At 41.5% G+C, this 18,406-nt stretch overlaps 1 protein-coding gene across 7 annotated transcripts in view; it reads left to right on the top strand.

Annotated features, from left to right (window-relative positions):
* The first annotated feature begins 410 nt into the window (after positions 1-410).
* The window catches only part of cdc42bpab (CDC42 binding protein kinase alpha (DMPK-like) b), a 73,847-nt gene continuing 55,851 nt past the window's right edge, over positions 411-18,406 (top strand). For 3 of the 7 annotated variants that reach the window (XM_061052573.1, XM_061052574.1, XM_061052571.1), the window contains exon 1: positions 413-1,655. In XM_061052573.1, coding sequence (XP_060908556.1) covers positions 1,478-1,655 — 178 coding nt within the window. In that variant the 5' untranslated portion in view covers positions 413-1,477. Of the gene's footprint in view, positions 1,656-18,406 lie in introns of all 7 variants that reach the window. The other 4 variants (XM_061052569.1, XM_061052568.1, XM_061052572.1 and 1 more) reach the window with 2 other exon arrangements.

The following is an 18,406-nucleotide window of genomic DNA, read 5'->3' as shown; positions in this document are numbered from 1 at the left end:
AAAATGTCTGGAGATAGGTCGCCTGCAAGAAAGTAATGGATGGGTACGGACTATGGCACAACAAAGATGGCCGATTTAAGGAGCCAGCGAGCCACGCATGCGCAAAAGTCAGATAATATCGGCATTATATTTGTAGAAATTACACAATAGACGGCCTTTAAAAGTATCCTTAACCTTAATCTATTTTAAAACAGGTTTAGCATCATGAAAGGGCTCATGAAGTGTTTTTGTTGAGTCGCCGAGTAAGCGTCCATTTTTTTATCCCATTCATGTTTTACAGCCGATCCCTACGTCCCATGATCCAGCGCGGCGTTACGGACAGAGCTGCTTACTGAGTCATCTTTGCTGTCGACGGTCTCTGGCAGCAGGCTGCTGGTTAGCTTGACTGTGCAAAGACAGGCAAGAAGCGTCCGACCGGCGGGGGAGGCAAAGCAAAGCAAAGCAGAGGAACGGAAAGGACAGGAGGGGGAATTTAGGTTGTGTCCCGTATTTGTGGAATAAGCAAAGACAAGACCACAGTTTCCCCCCCCTTTGACGTGAAACGAGCTCCGCTGTAACCTTCAAAAAACCGGACCTGCATTTTGAAGACCAACTTATTTGGACCTGTTCAAACTAAACAGAGGTTTTTGTTTTCTGGACGGAGAATGGGATTTAAAGAGCATATCTGCCTGCACTGAGTTGACAAAACAAGGGAATATTTTCCAATTGGATGAAAAATATCAACACTTTCCAAAAAGGGGGGGGTCAAAACTAGTAGACGCCCTTGTAACACGGTGTATATTATATGTCAAACAGGGGGGGCAACGATGGCATTGAGAAGCGACGGAAAGTAAGGTTTAGGTTAGCTCGCTGGTTAGCTCAGAGGCTAACTTAGCAGGCTGCTAACTAAGCCTGTGTCGCCCTCTTCCATTCCTGGAGCAGAGGAGGGGCTGCTTGGTGGGCTTTGTAGCATTGCAGATCTGCCTTGCATTTTTTTTTTTTTTTTTTTTTTTGTGGGTTGCTGCAAGAATGGAGACTTCCAAAAATCTGCCACAACAACTCAGGAGGATTTCTTAAGGTACTATCGACACAATTTGATTTTTTTTTTCGGAGAAGACCAGAAACTACCAGCTAACATCAATATCATCATCCGGCCCGGGGCAAGCCAGGGTCTGCAGTTGTGACTACTTCTTTTTCGTTGTATGCCCAGTGGGGATAGGGTGTTATAAAAAAATGGGCAAGTGCTATCCACCTCCTGGATACTGGATCTCCAAATAGAAGATCATGAACAGGTCGATTTTAACTCGGCATTAGCTCCGGCTTACCCCCAAAGTCGAAGTTTTATTATTGTCGAGATCTATTGAAGGTGAGAGAACTTCTACAGGCCCCCTCTGCGCTAACTAAACAGGCCGTGGAGGTGTTCTTGATTATTTCCACCCCACCACCACCACCTCCTCCATCATCATTCCTTCTAAACATCCTATAAGTCGGAGTAATCATGTCGGGAGAGGTGCGTTTGAAGAAGCTGGAGAAGCTGATCCTGGACGGGCCAGCTCAGACTAATGGCCAGTGTCTGAGTGTGGAAACGCTGCTGGATATCCTGGTGTGTCTCTACGATGAGTGCAACAACTCCCCGCTCAGGAGAGAGAAGAATATCCTGGAGTTTTTGGACTGGGGTAAGCAAGCTTGATTTTTTTTGAATTCCCTCTCGCATTCAGCCTTTTTTTGTTGTTGTTGTTGGTAAGATAATAAGTCTGGTAATGTTGGTGGTGCAGTGGCCCTCCCTTCCCCATCACATTCCTTTTATAGTAGTTGTGGGGCTCAGTTGGCCTGCTCTCCTCTCACTCAAACACTCCCTAAAACTAAAAGCACTGCCATTTGATTCCTGTGTTGTTAAATGATTTATATGTTTTGGAAAATACCTGTTTCAAGAACACACATTAAACAGAAGAAGACACGACTTATTACCAAAAACAGATCTGTTAGAAAGTTGACAATAAAGAGGGACCACATCACTTAAGGACACAGTGAGCAAAGATCTTAAACAGACCCACTCAGAGTTTTTTTTGAGGAATCCAGATGTCATAAAGATGCACTATGATCCTCCAGACCATCATGTAGTCTTATGGAAATGCTCTCAAAGTAGATGCCTTTCTGTCAATACAATGCTCCCAGGTTCAGTTCAGTTTCCACAACGACCTTTGCATGCCAGGTTGTTTTCCTTTTTTTTATTTTTTTTTTTTTTATGGGCGTGTTGGTGAAAGCTTGTTGATATCTTTACCTAGCTGTCTCTTATCAGATAGTCATTGTTATGTTTTCAATAGGGGTCTTTTATTGCCATTGCAGCAGAACGATCTGAGAGTTAAACACTCTCGATGTTTCAATCAGGATTTGATTAGTTGATTAGTATGATCAGGAAGAGGGATTTTAAGGGTGACAAGTTAACTGTTCTGTAACTTTCCCATTCCCTTTTGTAGAGCAAGGTTAGAAAGAAAAACAGTGGAGGCAGGAGGACCACACACACAACCACAAACAGCTCAATCACTTGTGCAGAAGGACGTTGTCTGTGTGTGTGTGTGTGTGTGTGTGTGTGTGTGTGTGTGTGTGTGTGTGTGTGTGTGTGTGTATGTGTGACATCGGGGGTTTGGTTTGTGCATGAAGCAGGAATGTGAACAACTCACCTTTTTTTATCTGGCGCAGAGGCCTAGCTAGCTGCCGGAGCATGCCTGGCTGGCCTGCTTGTCTTTTAAAAGCCCTGAAAAAGAAGTGCTGCAGCAGTTTTCAGGAAGTGCAGGAGCAAATCATCGCCCTGCATCGAGACAAATGAATAATACAGAAGGCATTATGAAACAGAGGTATAACAGGGTCGTTTGGAGTATTAACAGGCATCTTTTCTTGTGTGTTTTTTAACTTCTGAATCAGTCAAACATCACTTGAAACAACTGCAATCTTTAAAAAAAAGCAGTTTTTGCCTATATGCCTATTTTAGAGAGGCTGTGTTAGACAGGACGGTAGTTAAATAACCCATACGGTGGTAATGTTTGAATGTGGATGTTAAGTTGGTTAACCCCACAAACCACAGTCTCTATTCTCTGCTTTAATGCATCTGTTTATGGCTGGAAAAATAAAAGACAGAGTGAGATTTAGAGGTATTTTTGTCTTCAAATGGATAAACTATTTTCCTGCAGGTGTAAGTCATGTGTTTATTAATGTCACATGGATTCATTCCTTCAGGACATCCTACCAATATCGCCTGTTGTTAGCCCGCAGACAACCTGTTCCACCTAGTCATCTAGCTGGCCTTTAAAGAGAGGTGCCCGGACTTAGATGCCAACTTGTGACTTCATTCTGACATTTCCCTGTGTTGACACTACAACCCTCCTGACTGAGCTCGCCCAGACACGACAGACAACATGCAGATGTATCCATGCTGTCACAGTCCCATGTTGGTGCTCGTTACTGTGTTCAACTCCACAGGGATCTGCACCAGAATCCTCCAGCCACTGCAATTCATATCAGTTAATTTAATTGACTTGTTGTGTTTGTGCACATTAGTCACTGATGCTTACGTTTCTTTATTCTCTAGAGTCGTTTAGTTCTTCACTCTGAACATGTCAGACATGAGAGAGGCATATATAAAGATGCAGAGTTAATTATTTTACCAAGTTAACCTGACATTAGCTGAATTAACAATGAAATCAGAGAAGCGAGCCAATCTCCATCACAAGTATCTGTCCAAACAGATGTATCAAGTTCTAAGGTGTGTTTTTCTTTGTTTTTGTTTATTATTAGTGCTTTATAACAGTATGGTCACTTCCTGTCACCAGTAGGAATTTAGTGGATTGTCACCATTCAAGAAAAGCAATGAACATTACTGCTGCACTACTATCATCTAGTTGCTTTTCGTTCTACATGCCTTTCCTACTCTCTTCAGAGGCACAGGACCAAGTTTATCACCAACATGACCAACTGAATAAAAAAAAATAGTCTGACACTCTGAAATACACGTTACACTTTTTTTGTTGAGTGTGATGAGGAAAATATAGACCTGCCTTATTTCTGCTACACTGAGCATGCAGTCTTAGGTGAGTTTACACCTTATTGTTTTTACACTTCAGATTTTAAAAAGTTTGAACAAACAACACATTACATGTTAACTAGTGAACCAGGAACTCCAAAGGTCTGTGCATTTTTCAGAATCTTGTAATATGAAGTGTAAACACAGGCGTTACGAGTCAATGTATTGCAATAATGTGTACACAACAGTATCACAAATCTAGTATTTACACTCATGTGAAATAGATGATAGAAATGGAAGCCTGAGCGAGGCTTACATTGTTTTATCTTTAGCATAGCTGTCAGGGTGCTACCTGCAGTCATGTATTTACCAGACATTAGAGTGGTTCAGTCTTCTAATGTAACCCCCCCCTCCCCCAATCAACTATTAGTTTAAGATACCAAGAAGTCCTGCAGGACTTCAGTGAGGAAGTTTACTTCTGGCTTTTATGAACTTCAGCATAACTAAAAAAAAAACAAGACCACTAGAGGCTTTATAGCGTTATAGCTCTATACATTTATTTAATTCATGGACCAAACAAAACTATTCAATACAAACATAAAATATCTTGAATGAAAAGGAGAGAAACATGCCCCTTAGATGCTTGTGGGGAACATATAGATGACTTGCTATGGCATGGTTTAGCATTAGGATAGCGCATGTCTATAAGATAGCAGACCACACCTTTCTGGTGTAGACATTAACAAAAATGCTATAATTCAGATCAAGTCTTGTCCTGTCACCACTCCCACGTTTCTCTCTGCTGGCAGACATAGGGTCAAAGGAAAAGCTCACTTGTTGAACATGCAACCCCTCTTGTACTATTTAGACAAAAACCAGCTAAACATTAGCTGAAGGAGTCCTGTAACACCGTGACAGCCACATATCTATTCATGCTAACGGAGGCAGAGAGTGCACAGAACTGACTGACTGTCGCCCACATGAAACGATTGGATCAGTCAGATAGTGTGAAAAAATACTTAAACACAGTTTATTTCTACATGCACAGAAATGGTTCAAGATGGGCCCATGAAACCTGAGACCCTTTGTGCTTGTGAGTGATCTGCCTTTGTCAGAGGCTGCCTCTGCCACGCTCTGCACCTACATTATGCCCTGACAGGAAGAATCGTTGTGGCTGGCGTACCCAGCCTGTGTACCTTTTTGCTACAGCGGGTTCAGCAATGTTCCCTATTCTTCCCAAGAATGTATATGAGCCAGAAAAGAAAACAAATGTTTGGATTGGGGTAGCGTTTCTTCTTGTTTTGTGACCTCATTTCAGCTGAAATGGAGACCCCTACATGACCTGCAGCGACAAAGGGAAATATACATGGGAAAGTACGCTGTAGCCTGACTCCTGCGCTTGTATTTACTTCTCTTACGATCTGGTTTGTGAAATATGTAAACATGTTTCTTTAGTGTAAAAACAATGTTTTGTTTTAAACCCAGGGATTTCAGTTCTTTACTTGCTGCAAACATCACAGGAAGAGACAGGAAGGTTAAGCATCATTCCTACCAGGGATGTTTCCAATGTCTAATGTCATGTCAGTTAATTAACTTAAATTCAGACAAGTTGGCGAGTGTAAAGTTAAGAAAACACTCAGAAAAACAGTCTAAATAGATCACAATTTACTTTACACAGATAAACTCAGGATCCCAGCATCTGTCGAATTGGTTTTCCAAGTGTGGCTAACGTTAGCATTGCAAACAACACCAGCACTTGGTCCTCCTTGTAGGTTAACGTCCACAGGCTGGTGGAATATGATTATGCATTCTCTGGTCGTGTGATTATATGCCAGCTTAACCCACAAGCAACTTCCTCTCCATCTTCTAGACGAAATACTGCCAAACCGCGCTGCTCCTTGGAGATGCTATCCATTCACTGTGCTTGTTTACATCGGATAGTAGAGCATCAGGACATGTAGTCAGTATGTCTAACTCGGGTGCCTAACACAGAGGGTGGTGACTGAAATCATTTCAGTCACCACCCTCTGTGGTAACCATTTAATGGTTTAGTTGACTAACCGTGTACATCCCTAATTCCTACAAGAATAAGACCTTCACATTAGGACATGACTGAACAATGAATGTATTTATAGTTCACAATGGTCCCATGACTAATCAAGGGAGGGTTAGTATTTAGGATATTGCAGCTCAAGCAATACAGTTGATGACACTTCATTAATTGTTATGAAAGTCTTATGATGAGTAAGTCTTCCGTCTCTTAACAGGAATTTACCATCTTTTTTTATTGTTTTTCTTCTTTCCCGTCATCATTTCCTGCTTTATGTTTTTTCCTGATCTCCTTCCCTGTTTTGGGAAATAGATTGCAGGGCAGCTGCTTGAAAACGGGTAGCCATGCCAGCCCGCAGTAAGCAAACATGGGGGTGGCAGCCTGACCTTTTCTCCATCTCGACTCTGTTAGCCCGCAGTGGCCAGCTGTTCAGCTGCAGCTGATGTGAGCTCCACCCTGCAAGGCTTTTATTGGCAGCATGCCTTACACACACACACACACACACACACACACACACACACACACACACACACACACACACACACACACACACACACACACACACACACACACACACACACACACACACACACACTCATTATTGTGGTTTTGCCTAACTAGGCTATCTCATAGTTCAAAGAGTGGTGTTCCTCCCTGTTATTACCGTTATTGAAAAGGCCAAAAGAGCTGCCACTATGAGAACTTGAGTCGTAGTGGTTCCAAAAGAAAACATTTTGTGTCACATGGTTTTGAATTCTGCTCATAGGCAATTCCATCCCACCAAGAACAAACAAGGCTGTGCGCAAGGCCAGCAACTTAAACCTCATGCTTCATATATTGTGCATGCTTGCACACTTTAATCGGCCCATCACCCTCTTAAGGTAGGGTAAACCAGGCAGGAAATTTACTCCAGTGCTTTTCTTTTTTGGCAACCTTTGTCTGACAGTAATAATGGAGTGTTGATAGTGAGGCGGTGTTTATGTAGGAGTCATAGGGAGGAATAGGTGCTGACTGATAAAGCTTGTCAGATAAGCAGTAATCTTGACATTAAGTGTCAAATTTTCGTAAATCAAAACTCAAACATGAACAAAGTAAAGAAATGCTGCATTTACAGTGTCATTCTGTGTCAAGCCAGGAGGGGGTTCAGTGATCTGAATCTTTGATATCACAAAAGTTGGTTAAGGACTTTAAAATCCTTTAAGTGCTGGATTCTATCAGGACATCCTTGTTACCCCTCTGGTTGTTCTGCTGTTTCCTGTCTGTCTATCCGGTCGCAGGCACGGAGAACAGGAAGGAACCACAGGGGCTCAGTGTGTGAGTCTGGACCCAATGGGTACATGATGTCATACAAGGAAGTGGGACAGCTGTATCACATTGTGTCATTGTGTACGCTGTGGCTCACTTGTGTCCAATATTTTGGTGTTTTCGGGAAGGTGCAAGGCCACAAGCATGTTGTTTTCTTCTTAGCTGGAGGAACTTTTTTTCACACCCACTCGCATACAGTCTGTTTTGCTCTCTTGAGTTTTTTCGGTCACACTTTTACACAAGGTCAGTTACACAGTTTCTGTCTCCCTCTCTGTGGAATACACACACACCACACACGCACAACACATTTTCATTGTCCTGTGGGTATGACAAACAATCAGACATAGCAGAGGGACCCATGAAGATCCTCAAATCTTTATTATCACACGGATGAGGTTCAGCAGTAACTGTTATTGTTATTGTGCCCTTGTGACAACAGAATTCTACAAATGCATAGAATTTTAGTACAGGAATGTAATGTTCTCATAAATTGTTGTTTTTCTTTTTTATCTTTCTTTTATTATTGTAAATAAAAGACCTTCTTTTTAAAACAATACACATAGTGCGCCACCAAACACATCTCTTGCAAAATATCCCCATTCATTTGCATTTATTTCATTAGTGATTAAGTGTAATGCAGTTGTTCTGAATTTCATTAAACCTAGTCAGTGTCTTTGATTTCTTTTTATGCCTAGTTTTCAAGGGGGCACCTGAGTCTTTACTTCCACCCTATACTGGGACTTACCAGAGAGATTGAAAAAGAAAAGCTGAAATCTGTTCTGCAGCATGTCATGCACTGCAGAGTCTGGTCTGTATTTACTCAATAACTCACTGCAGTGTTTCCAAGTATCACATTAGTGGGCTCGGGTGGTCGTAACGCTTAAGCTCTAATAGGACTGTTAGTAAGGAATGGTTTATTAATGGATAGTCTGGCTCGGTTTATCTGCATTGCTGCAATCCATGCTGAGGATTAACTGGACCTTTTTTCCAGTAGTAATGTGTGAAATTGTGCATGGCATTTTCAGCATATACTGTATGTCACAGATAACTTTTAAAGCGCTGTCTGGGAGCTTTGAAGGCAGATGAATGCATGCTGCTAATTGTGATGTGTCATCAGAAAGTGGCAGGGGGAAGGCTTGGCTTCCTTTCCCCCGTCTCCCAGAGGACACCATGCTGCACAGGTCATTAGCCAGTCTTTCAGGACCCTCGGGATCTGACTGCAAATGGCCTCTCCCCCCCCCCCTCCTCTTTTCTTCACCTTCACTTCTTTTCATTCTCCCATCTCTTTCTTTCTTTCACCCTTCCCTTGCGCTGCCTGTTAGTCGTCTTTGGCTGACCTCTCTGCTCAGCTGTCCATCTCTTTGAGTCAATGCAGAGATGAAAATGAAGCTGCTCAGTTTGCTGCATTTAGCTCATTGTTTCTTTTTCTTCTGCGGCATTCTCAAAAATAAGTCAAGCTCTGTAGGATGGAGCTATTTTAGCATGAAGCACAAAGCATATACTTGCATAAGCACAAGTTATGTCATTTCTCCTCCTTGTTAGGAATCAGGAGTACTTCTATTTAGTGTACATACATTTCCAACTATATTAAAGCCCACTCAGTATGTTTACATGCACAGTTAAGTCGAGCTACAATTTCAGCTTCATGATGCCATTTTATTGGACTACTTATAGTCGAAAGTATGTCAGACTCCACCCGGTAGGTGGCGTTCTGCCCCCTTTCAGTCAGGTACTATCGTTGAAAACATGGACAACTTTACAGCTCTGTACATTTTGTACATCTCGACGCTTTACTTTTGGTACAAATGCGATGCACACTATCCCTCTAGCTTATGGTGATATCTGAAGGCAGACAACAATGCGTCTTCTGCTATTCATTAGTGCTGTCCGACTTTAAGGTCAAAGCCTGGCGTGGGAACTGTGACGCAGAATGCCTAGACCAGTTTGGGTCCAAATGAAGCGTGTGCATGCAAGAGCAATCTCTGAACCCTTCGGCAATCATTGTCTGTCACTGTCTGATAGATGATATATGCCCCTGGGAACTGATGTTAATTTATTTGTAGTTCTGGTGTAGCCAGAGAGCGTTAAGTGATTTCCAGGCAAAACTTCCTTTTCCATGTGCCGTTGACCTCTGCAACACATACGACCTCATTTCTTGGTCCATAACATCCTGAAGTAGCGCCCGTTCATTTGTTGGGTCTCAGTTCAACAGCAGAATAAGTGGTACAGCGTCTTCACTCCGACTCACTTCAGCGGTATGAGTCGAAAAATAAATGGATTGTCTCGTGATTTTCTGCATGCGGTGAACTGTTTGCAGAAATAACGATATCGTGATGCAGATTTGTGAAAAAGTAAACATTGTCAGGTCTGTCTTCAAGAGGAGAAGAAAACAACTTTTAAAACGTTTGTTTGTTGAATGGAGGTTTGGTCGATCAGTCATATGTTTCAGGTAGTCTCAGAATCTCAGAGCTAAGTGGCTTTAACAACAACAGTTTCATGGCTCAGGTTGAAATGTTTGATCTACAGTGGATTGTCAGCTGCCCTTTTAACCAGATATCAGTTTATAGAGATCAATAAATTATCGTTAGATTACCGCTGATGGGAGTCAGTATGTCATTAGCATGGATAATGTTCTGCCTGATTTTTGCTGTACACACGGACTGTTTCTCCTGTATAAGACGGCTGATATGTGGTTACGACAGCTTAGTCTACAAATGCACTTTTCAAACAGAAACGAGAACACTGCCATGCTGACAATCCAGACTTTGGTGAACAGATTTCAACCACATTAATCTGGATTTGTTAGTCCAACTTCAAGAAATTTGATTTCAGTCGAACTTACATTTACGTTTAAGTTGGACTAAAACAATAAATTGACTTTTTCTAACTGCATTTTAAAGTTCTGACTGAATCGTTGTTTTGACTCAAATACGTGATAAGAAGCTTCTGGCATTAGCATGCAAGATGAGTTTGGTTTCTGGGAAATAACAAGGGGCTTAAGAGACGCATCTAACACTTTAAATCATTTGTAAGTGTGCCATTCTGTTCATCGTGAAAGAAAAATATTGGTCCGTGTCCGCTCTCCCTCTAATGAGTCTTCAGAGCAGAGGAGCAATTAGCAACTCTTCCTTATCTTCTGCCAGCTAAGTGTACACCAGTGACACACACACACACACACACACACACACACACACACACACACACACACACACACACACACACACAAATGCACACATGAACACAACAGTCACAGACAGAGCAACATTGTTTTCTCACAAGATTTTTTTTTTATGTTTCCAAAGGGTGAATTTGGGAAAGCTACTCGCCCCCTCCACCCGTTCAGTCCAAATGATCCCTCAGCCAACTGGCTAAGGCCCTCACTCGCATAGTTTTGTCTCTTCCCATACTCTAAGAATTGGGAGTGTGTGTGTCAGTGGAGGGACAGAGTGCGTGCAAGCTGCTCTCACTGGACAACATGTAAGAATCGATTATTGAGTTAGAGCTGAAAATAAAAATCACAGGCATTCCTCCCATTCCTTATTCATTCAACTAAATTAAACCTTTAATCTCATCTTAATGCAGCTATAATCAATATTTTTTATCAGTGGATTGAAATGACTTAAAATGTAAAGGGCTCTACTTACTCTCATGAGTAACTAGATATAATATATTCAATTCTGGGAGAATGATGTTTACTGGGGAAAATGCACAAAAAATAGAGACATAAAAACTGAGTTCAATCTAATATGAACTATCTGCTGTTCTTAATGTTTTATGCAATGTCTGTGTTTGCAACATGCCCCTCCTGAATCCAAAATATATCAAAAATCATTTATTTTCTTCAACAGATTTGTCACTAATTCATCTGAAGGTAGCTTATTGCCAGCTTTAGCTGCATTAAAATGGTTTAAACGCATGCACATCATATTTAGGCCTCCATCCAGTAGTTGCAGTGTCCAAACGCTGAGGGAGAAAGCATTGCTTGACTACATTAAGTATTTTTTTTAATTAAGGGCAATTAATTGAGACTTCCATGAATAGTTTTTTACGAAGTGTCAGATCGTGGTAGAGATGAAATCGGGATGTTGTGCAGCCCTTTGGTATACATCAGCCTTTAGCTTCTAAAGGGCCAAATATTTCTCTCAGGAGGTTGTGGAGAGCACACATACGAGTGAACATTGAATGAATACTTTTAATTTAACATTGAATTATTTTACTGCTATGTAAATAAACTTGCCTTGCCTTGTTACTTCTTACCTACTGGTTGTGTCATTGAGCACATGGATGGTAACTAGGGCAACACGGGAATTATACCCATTGCCTCCAGGCATGAAAGGTGGTTCTTAAAAGTTTGTAGCTCGTTCCTGTGTAGAGAACAGCAGTTGTATTCAGAGCAGAGTCACACTATGGGAAATGATTTTAAAAAAGGCAGACAGGTCACGGTATGAAAAAATGAAAATCCACTTTATAATCCACCTCTCAACAGTTATGATCTCCACTTTTTCATTATCACACTAAGTGTCTGAATGAGGATGCCTTCTTGTGATAATCTCAGTGTTAAATACTGATTCTGTTGGGATTAAATGCACCTGTAGTGAATGAAATAGTTCTTGTATTTAAACACTTATGGTCAAAGGAAAACCTGGCCCTGTTTGGATAAAAGTTGATGTTTAGCCACTGATAAATCCAGGGATTAGGGGATCTTGACTTCTTGGGCCGTGGCCATAGACACAATTTGGCTTCCACACAGTTTCCACTAGATCTGATTTTAACTGTGTACACGCTATTATATTATTTGTGTAATTGGTCTTAATAAGGATAAGTTTGCTTTGTTATACCAATCTCTCTAAGTGGAGGGTTAAGGGTGGATTTCTAGAAGAGGAAAATTACTATAAATTTGGAACACAATGTAAGCTCAACCCAGCGTTTTGCACTCCTATAAATCTACCAGCATGGGAGTGTGCCTGCCGCCCGACCCTCCGCCCCAGGATAAAACCCATTAGCTGCTCTAAAACCCAGAGCCCTCAGGAGTCTCGTCAGGGCACAAGTTCATAAATAACATGGAACTAAACTGCAGCATGTGATCTCCTCTGGCCCGTTGGTTTCTTCTTCTCCCCTCCCTCTTTCAATCACAGGATGTTTCTCAGACACGCAGGAAAACGCTAAGGCGGTTTGGCACAAAAACCCAGCAGTGGTGGTATCATGGGGAGATGCCAGGGAATCTTCTTGTCTCTGCCTCCGGCGTGTACTTGCAGGGTACACAGATATTTTTTGTATTTCATTTATTTATATTTTATAGGTTTAATGACTCCTGACAATCTTGGTGTCAATGAGGAGTCTGTTCTTTCAGCTACTGCACTCCTGACTAGCCTGTTGTTTTGCCCATATGCTTTAAGCATTTTCATTAACATGGCACAACTTAGCCATAGTTTTAAAAACTCATTCGAATCTGCAATTCTTTTTTTTGACTCATGTTTTATGTTCTGTCTTGTTTCGCTTTGCATTACACCCCTGGATCACCTTTATTGTTTTGATTCTCTAGTCTCAGGATTTTGCAAATATTTGAATGCATTGGTACGTCGGAGCATGCACCGCCTGCTCCGACCTCCACCTCGGCGGCAAGTTAGTGTGGACATCAGGAATACAAAGAGGAAATCCTTCCTGCATTTTAGCCCATCTCCTCCTATCCCATTTATCTTTTGTAACATAAAAATGAGTAAGGTCTTTTACCTCCTTTTTGTAAAGCGTAAACATTTGTTATGAACTGCCGCTATATGAATAAAGATTGATTGATACGGCTCATGATTGAGGAAAGGGCCTGGTGATATGGCATAAAACATGATCATGATATTTTTTCTATTGATCAGAAGCGATGTGTACCAGGATTTATTTAATAATCCTGTCAGTTTAAGGAGTGTGCTTACATAATGAAGGCTCACTGTTTTGACTTCTGTTGAGAGGGGGCAATATTAAATTAAAAAAACCACAATATTCATCATATTGACTTGAATTTAATTGTGTCCTCCTATTAAGATCCCAAGACTCCTAGCTGTAGTTATTTCTGCTGGAACCAGGCAGAACGCCTGAAACCTTTGCCTGCCTTTTGTCCCTCTGCACGTGCCGTAGCCAGCGCATCCCCTGGCTGCTTTTAGCAGCGGGCTCAGCTGTGTGAGTGAAAAGTGCTGACTCAGGCCCCTCACAGCCAGGCTGCTTGTGGAATTTGGAGCAGAGGTGCAATGTTAGGGAGAACAGCAGCTGTTTAGATGAGGCCAGGTCTGCGTCTTTGTCCACTGGTGCCAGTCCGCTCCATTCACTCTCCCCATCTTTCTGTCTGTCTGTCAGCTCCCTACGGTTTACTCCTTGATCATTCTGTCAATTTGCCATCTCCTCCATTTACAGTCTTATATTGTGATGTAATTGCGCACACCTCTTGTTAGATATTAGGCTGTCTTCTTTCTCTCTGTAGCATTTCTCTCCTGTCCTCTCCTTTTTGCTTTCCCTCTCTCTCCTTATTTCCTCTGTTTGTCCTCCCCCTCTCTTGCAGCTCTTGTGCCCCCTGTCTCTTCTTCTCCCAGACTGCTGGATCCCAGCTTTGCCTAGTGACAGAGAAGAATGGGTTTGGTGCCTGTTTGTGTGTCTTTGTAAGGCATGCAACAGCATTGATCATTCTGTGTGTGTATGTGAATGGGGTTGCATTCTTGTCCCTTTTTGCACGAGTATACTTTGTGTTAGCTTGCGCAAAAGAGGCACATGTGTAGAGGCTGAGTCGATCAGACAGTGCAGTCACTCCATTCAGTGCTGAGCTGCATCCCCCCCAGAGTAGCTCCTCTGCTGCATTCATACTCAGACAGATTTTGATCCTCTATGTAATGCTGTCATACTTGGAAAGGTAACTTTTTTGCAACTAGAATATTCCTTTTGATTTTGCTCAAACTAGATTACAACTTCACACTGGCCGGTTGGCTTGGAGGACGATAGCCTCCGTACATGGAGCGTGCTCACTAACCACTGGGCTACCGGAACCCCCTCTATCAATCTTCCTAATCAGATAATGAGAGAGGAAATGTGAGTCATGATTAAAAAAAAAGATACAAGAGAGAAGCAGACAAATTGAAATAGTTGAAATAGAGATGAGGAGACCACACTGTTTGGCTTGATCTCATTAAAAGTCGCATTGTTTATCTGTTGTACTCTTTGTTCCTCCGCCTCAGTGCTGCCTGCAGTAGCTGACACTGACTGAGCATTGACCTTGGCTGTTTGGTTGCGGTGGCGAATTTGACGGTGACCTGATCTATTTTTGGGCCTATCTATACATCCACACTGCTGTATGCGTGCGTGTCTCTTGTACTCGATGTTCCGACCTCCCTGTCTTCATAGTGGAGACGCATGACTCAAATAATGTTGGATGGATGAGCATTGTGTCAGCACCGTTCAGCCATCTTCCACCTGAATGGCGGTCATTCACGCCGGTGAGTCTCACATGCAACTGATCTGATGGCCTCTGCGTCCGTCAGCTGAGCTCTGAATCACTGTGTTGTCTGTGTAGATTGTCAGTGATATAAAATGAAGCCCCTGTGAGGCGCCTGGCAATCTGTTTACACATTCACTCGTGAGCATAGTTCCTCCTCCGTGTTGTTACATTCTTCACAGTGATTTAGTGGTTTGGTGGTATCGGTTTTGAAAGGGGCTTTTATGGGTTGTGGCCCAGTGTGTGACAGAGAGTTTGTGACGGGTTATGTGTACAACTGAAAGAGACCTGCCTGTGTTACTATATATTTTTTTAAAGACTCCTCTGTAAGTTGCAGTGAATTTAATGTAGTTTGACGAGCACAAACCCCTGTATCCCTACATGTCCCATTTCCTCTTTGTCTCTCCTGAGACATCTCTGGTTGTGGAAATCCTGTGGTAGCTCCAATTGTCATTTCAATTGTCTTCCACTGAGTCTTTTTGTTGTCCACCTCTATATATAGAGAGCTGCCTCACACTGTTTCCTCTTCGTGCTGAAGGTCACGAGACAGACACAACAATTTGACTCGCTGTTCATGACAAAGTTTCACCACCCCCCAAATCCAATGTTTTCCCCCCGAGGCTGTTGAAGTTAGACTAATCAGTGGCAAAATGACTTAATTCATTTAGCTCCCTTCCTGTTTATTGATTGGTCATATTTTATAGTTGACAGGGTTTGACATAAACCACGGGTCAATGTGGACAAAGTTACACAAGGCCTACCAAATATCACATGTATGTGCTCATCTGTAACCTCCAAGTTTAATCCCCAACCTGCAAGCCTTCTATAACAAGCTAGTTCATTCAAAACAAATCCCCTTTCCTTCACACTAGCATAGCGTTAGCGCAGGCAGATAATCCTGCTCATGAACAACTCCAGCAAAAAGGAGCCTGGAAGAGATTATAACAGAATATGTGTATATATATATTTTTTTTTTTTTCTTCTTTCTTTCACGTCATATACTTTAGTTGATGAAGGATGTGTAAATTGAGTTAAATAGACTATTATTTAAGTTTACATCATGTCTAACTATAATGTACGCAGGCCACTAAGTTTAAGGGTGTGGTGGACAGTGAGGCCAGTGCTTCAAAGTGTTCACATTTATCCAAGTGTGTTTTTGGAAAATCAGTTTAGCATTGCTTAATTTATTTTCTTCTTGCAAATGCAAATGTAGATAGTAAGGCATCTTCTGTTTTTTTTTAAAGCCTGAACAAACAAATGCACTCACACAATTTGATCCCCTTTCTTCCTCACTGAAAACCCTGAGATCTTTTATAAACAAACTGTGGAATAAACTCAAACTTGAATCACTAATGTTGAACCTGGAGTTTTGATGCAGTTTTCTGTTCTAAACACGATATTTGCAGAAAATTACCATCCATTAGCTCCTGTAGCTCGATGCTAAGCAGTTGATTCCCATCTGTTCAAAATAACTTATAAATCTGTTCCTTGCTAGACTCGGTCCCCCTCTGATAAAGAAATATAGTAAATGGGGCGTATCTGTTTATTGTTGTAATGATATTCCAGAGTTTGCTAATTGCATAGCTGCAGGCACTTATTGGCCTGATGGTTATTCCCTCACCACATGCAGTAATCATTGCAGTGAGGATTTTCTTATAGCAAACCACACACTTTCACTTAAAATTTTGTGTTTTGGCTTTTCAAACGAATCCAAAAAAAGACAAAATCCTTGTCAGGGGCATTATGCAAGCCCAAATACGACGGGGGCTAAGTTAGAGTGGGGTCAAGGGGGTCCATCTCGGAAAAAAAGGGATTTATGATGCAAAACATGAATAATCAAAGCCATAAGGGCTATTATTTCTCTATCAGTCTGAATGTCTGAGGAAAACCTTGGTTAAATAGTGCAAAATTTATCAAATTCTTACTGCTAATTTCTTTTTCATCAGATCACAGACTCAAATTCATTTATTCTTTTGACCATTTTACCATTATTATATAGTTTGTGAGGTATGCTATATGGTATTAGTAGAAGAATAAGTCTGACATAAATGTTTTTTTTATCATTACTACATAAAATACATATTTATAGGGCTGGGAAATTAATCGAGTTTCAATTTCCATTACAATGTTGTCTTCCCAAGATCATGAAAACAAGATCATTGAGATGAAATGATAGATGCTCTTTTTGTCCAAAAGTTTTGTCAATGTGTGGTAAATGTTTCAAAGTGTTTGTTGTTATATTTTGTTCACACAAGTACATGAACACTCCTTCAAAAACATAGATAAATTATTTTTGTTCACTTATTTTTATTATATATTTGTATTATATATTTGTATATTTAGAATATGAAGACCTGAAACGTCCAGCTCCACCAGTTTGATTGGGCATGTGGCGTCTGATCTGTGTCACTTTTATGAAGGGGGTTATTGATTTTACTAAAGCCACTTTGATGAGGAAACACTCAATCAGTGAACGTCCTTCTGCTCACTGATTCATCGAACAGAAACGGAGAATATAAGAGATTATAGAGGTGATATTATCCTACATGCTTCAGTTGCAGGTCGACAGGCTGAACATGTTTGTTGTCAGGAAGTTGTTACAGTTGTCATACAGGCTTGTTGCTACTCTTCATTAAGTCCAGCACATGAGTGTGGAAGAGACCAAAGTACAGTCTGTGGTTTATTAGCATGTTGGGAGAGTCTGTATGTGATCACCTAGATGTCTCAGGTCCTCGTCAAAACAAGCACCCATCCCGCTGCAGCCTCCCACGCTGACTCAATCTGCTTATCAGTGAGGTCATTAGTCTCGTAACTGTTATCTAGGTGTCTGCCTGCTACCGCTCGGCCGCTGTTTGTTCTCGCAGCTTACACCTTTGGGCCTGAGCTCAAGGATAAGTCCTAAAAGGATAAGGCTTGCGTTTTCCCTGGGCGGATCCTTTTATTGATTGGCCAGTTAACTGAATTCAATTAAAATGTATGAATTTGTGCAATGTCATGTCAATTTATGAAAATATGACAATAGTCTTGTTTGTTCTGAATTATGTTATAATGCATTGGTTCAACATCGGCAATGTTGACAGACATGGGGTACGTCGGCAAATGATGTGACAAGAAGCAATGCCAGCAGCTGATGAGTTTTGTTTTGCCAAATCAATTTAATTCTGGCATTTAGTACACCTAACTGCTGATTGAGGGAAGTGGTGTTCTATTGGGCAGATGAAGTCACCTGTTGAACAAAGTCTGGCCTGTTTTCATGGTCCAACATGAGAGAAAATGTCGGCATAGGGGGAGTCTTACATCAAAAGAAGTTATGAAACAAACAGCAGGATCGGAATCGGCTAAATAGTTATTTTAAACATACAGTATTGGTCCGGTCTTCCAGCCCTGATCTGATCTCTGCTTTCCCATCAGCTACATAACCCGACCTACTGCTGTGTCCTCCTTGCTTTGAAATAGTGTCCACATGTATCTCTATTTTGCTCTGAACATGAGGCCCGTCCTAACACGCCCGGCCGTTACCAGATGCATCGTTTCAAGACACTTTTGGTTACAAGTCCCAGCATTGACACCTTTCTTCTCCAGGTTA

Source organism: Labrus mixtus, chromosome 12 (assembly GCF_963584025.1).
Source record: "Labrus mixtus chromosome 12, fLabMix1.1, whole genome shotgun sequence".
NCBI classification, from domain to species: domain Eukaryota; kingdom Metazoa; phylum Chordata; class Actinopteri; order Labriformes; family Labridae; genus Labrus; species Labrus mixtus.
Note: the sequence above shows the minus strand (reverse complement) of the source record. Positions and strands in the feature narration are given on the sequence as shown.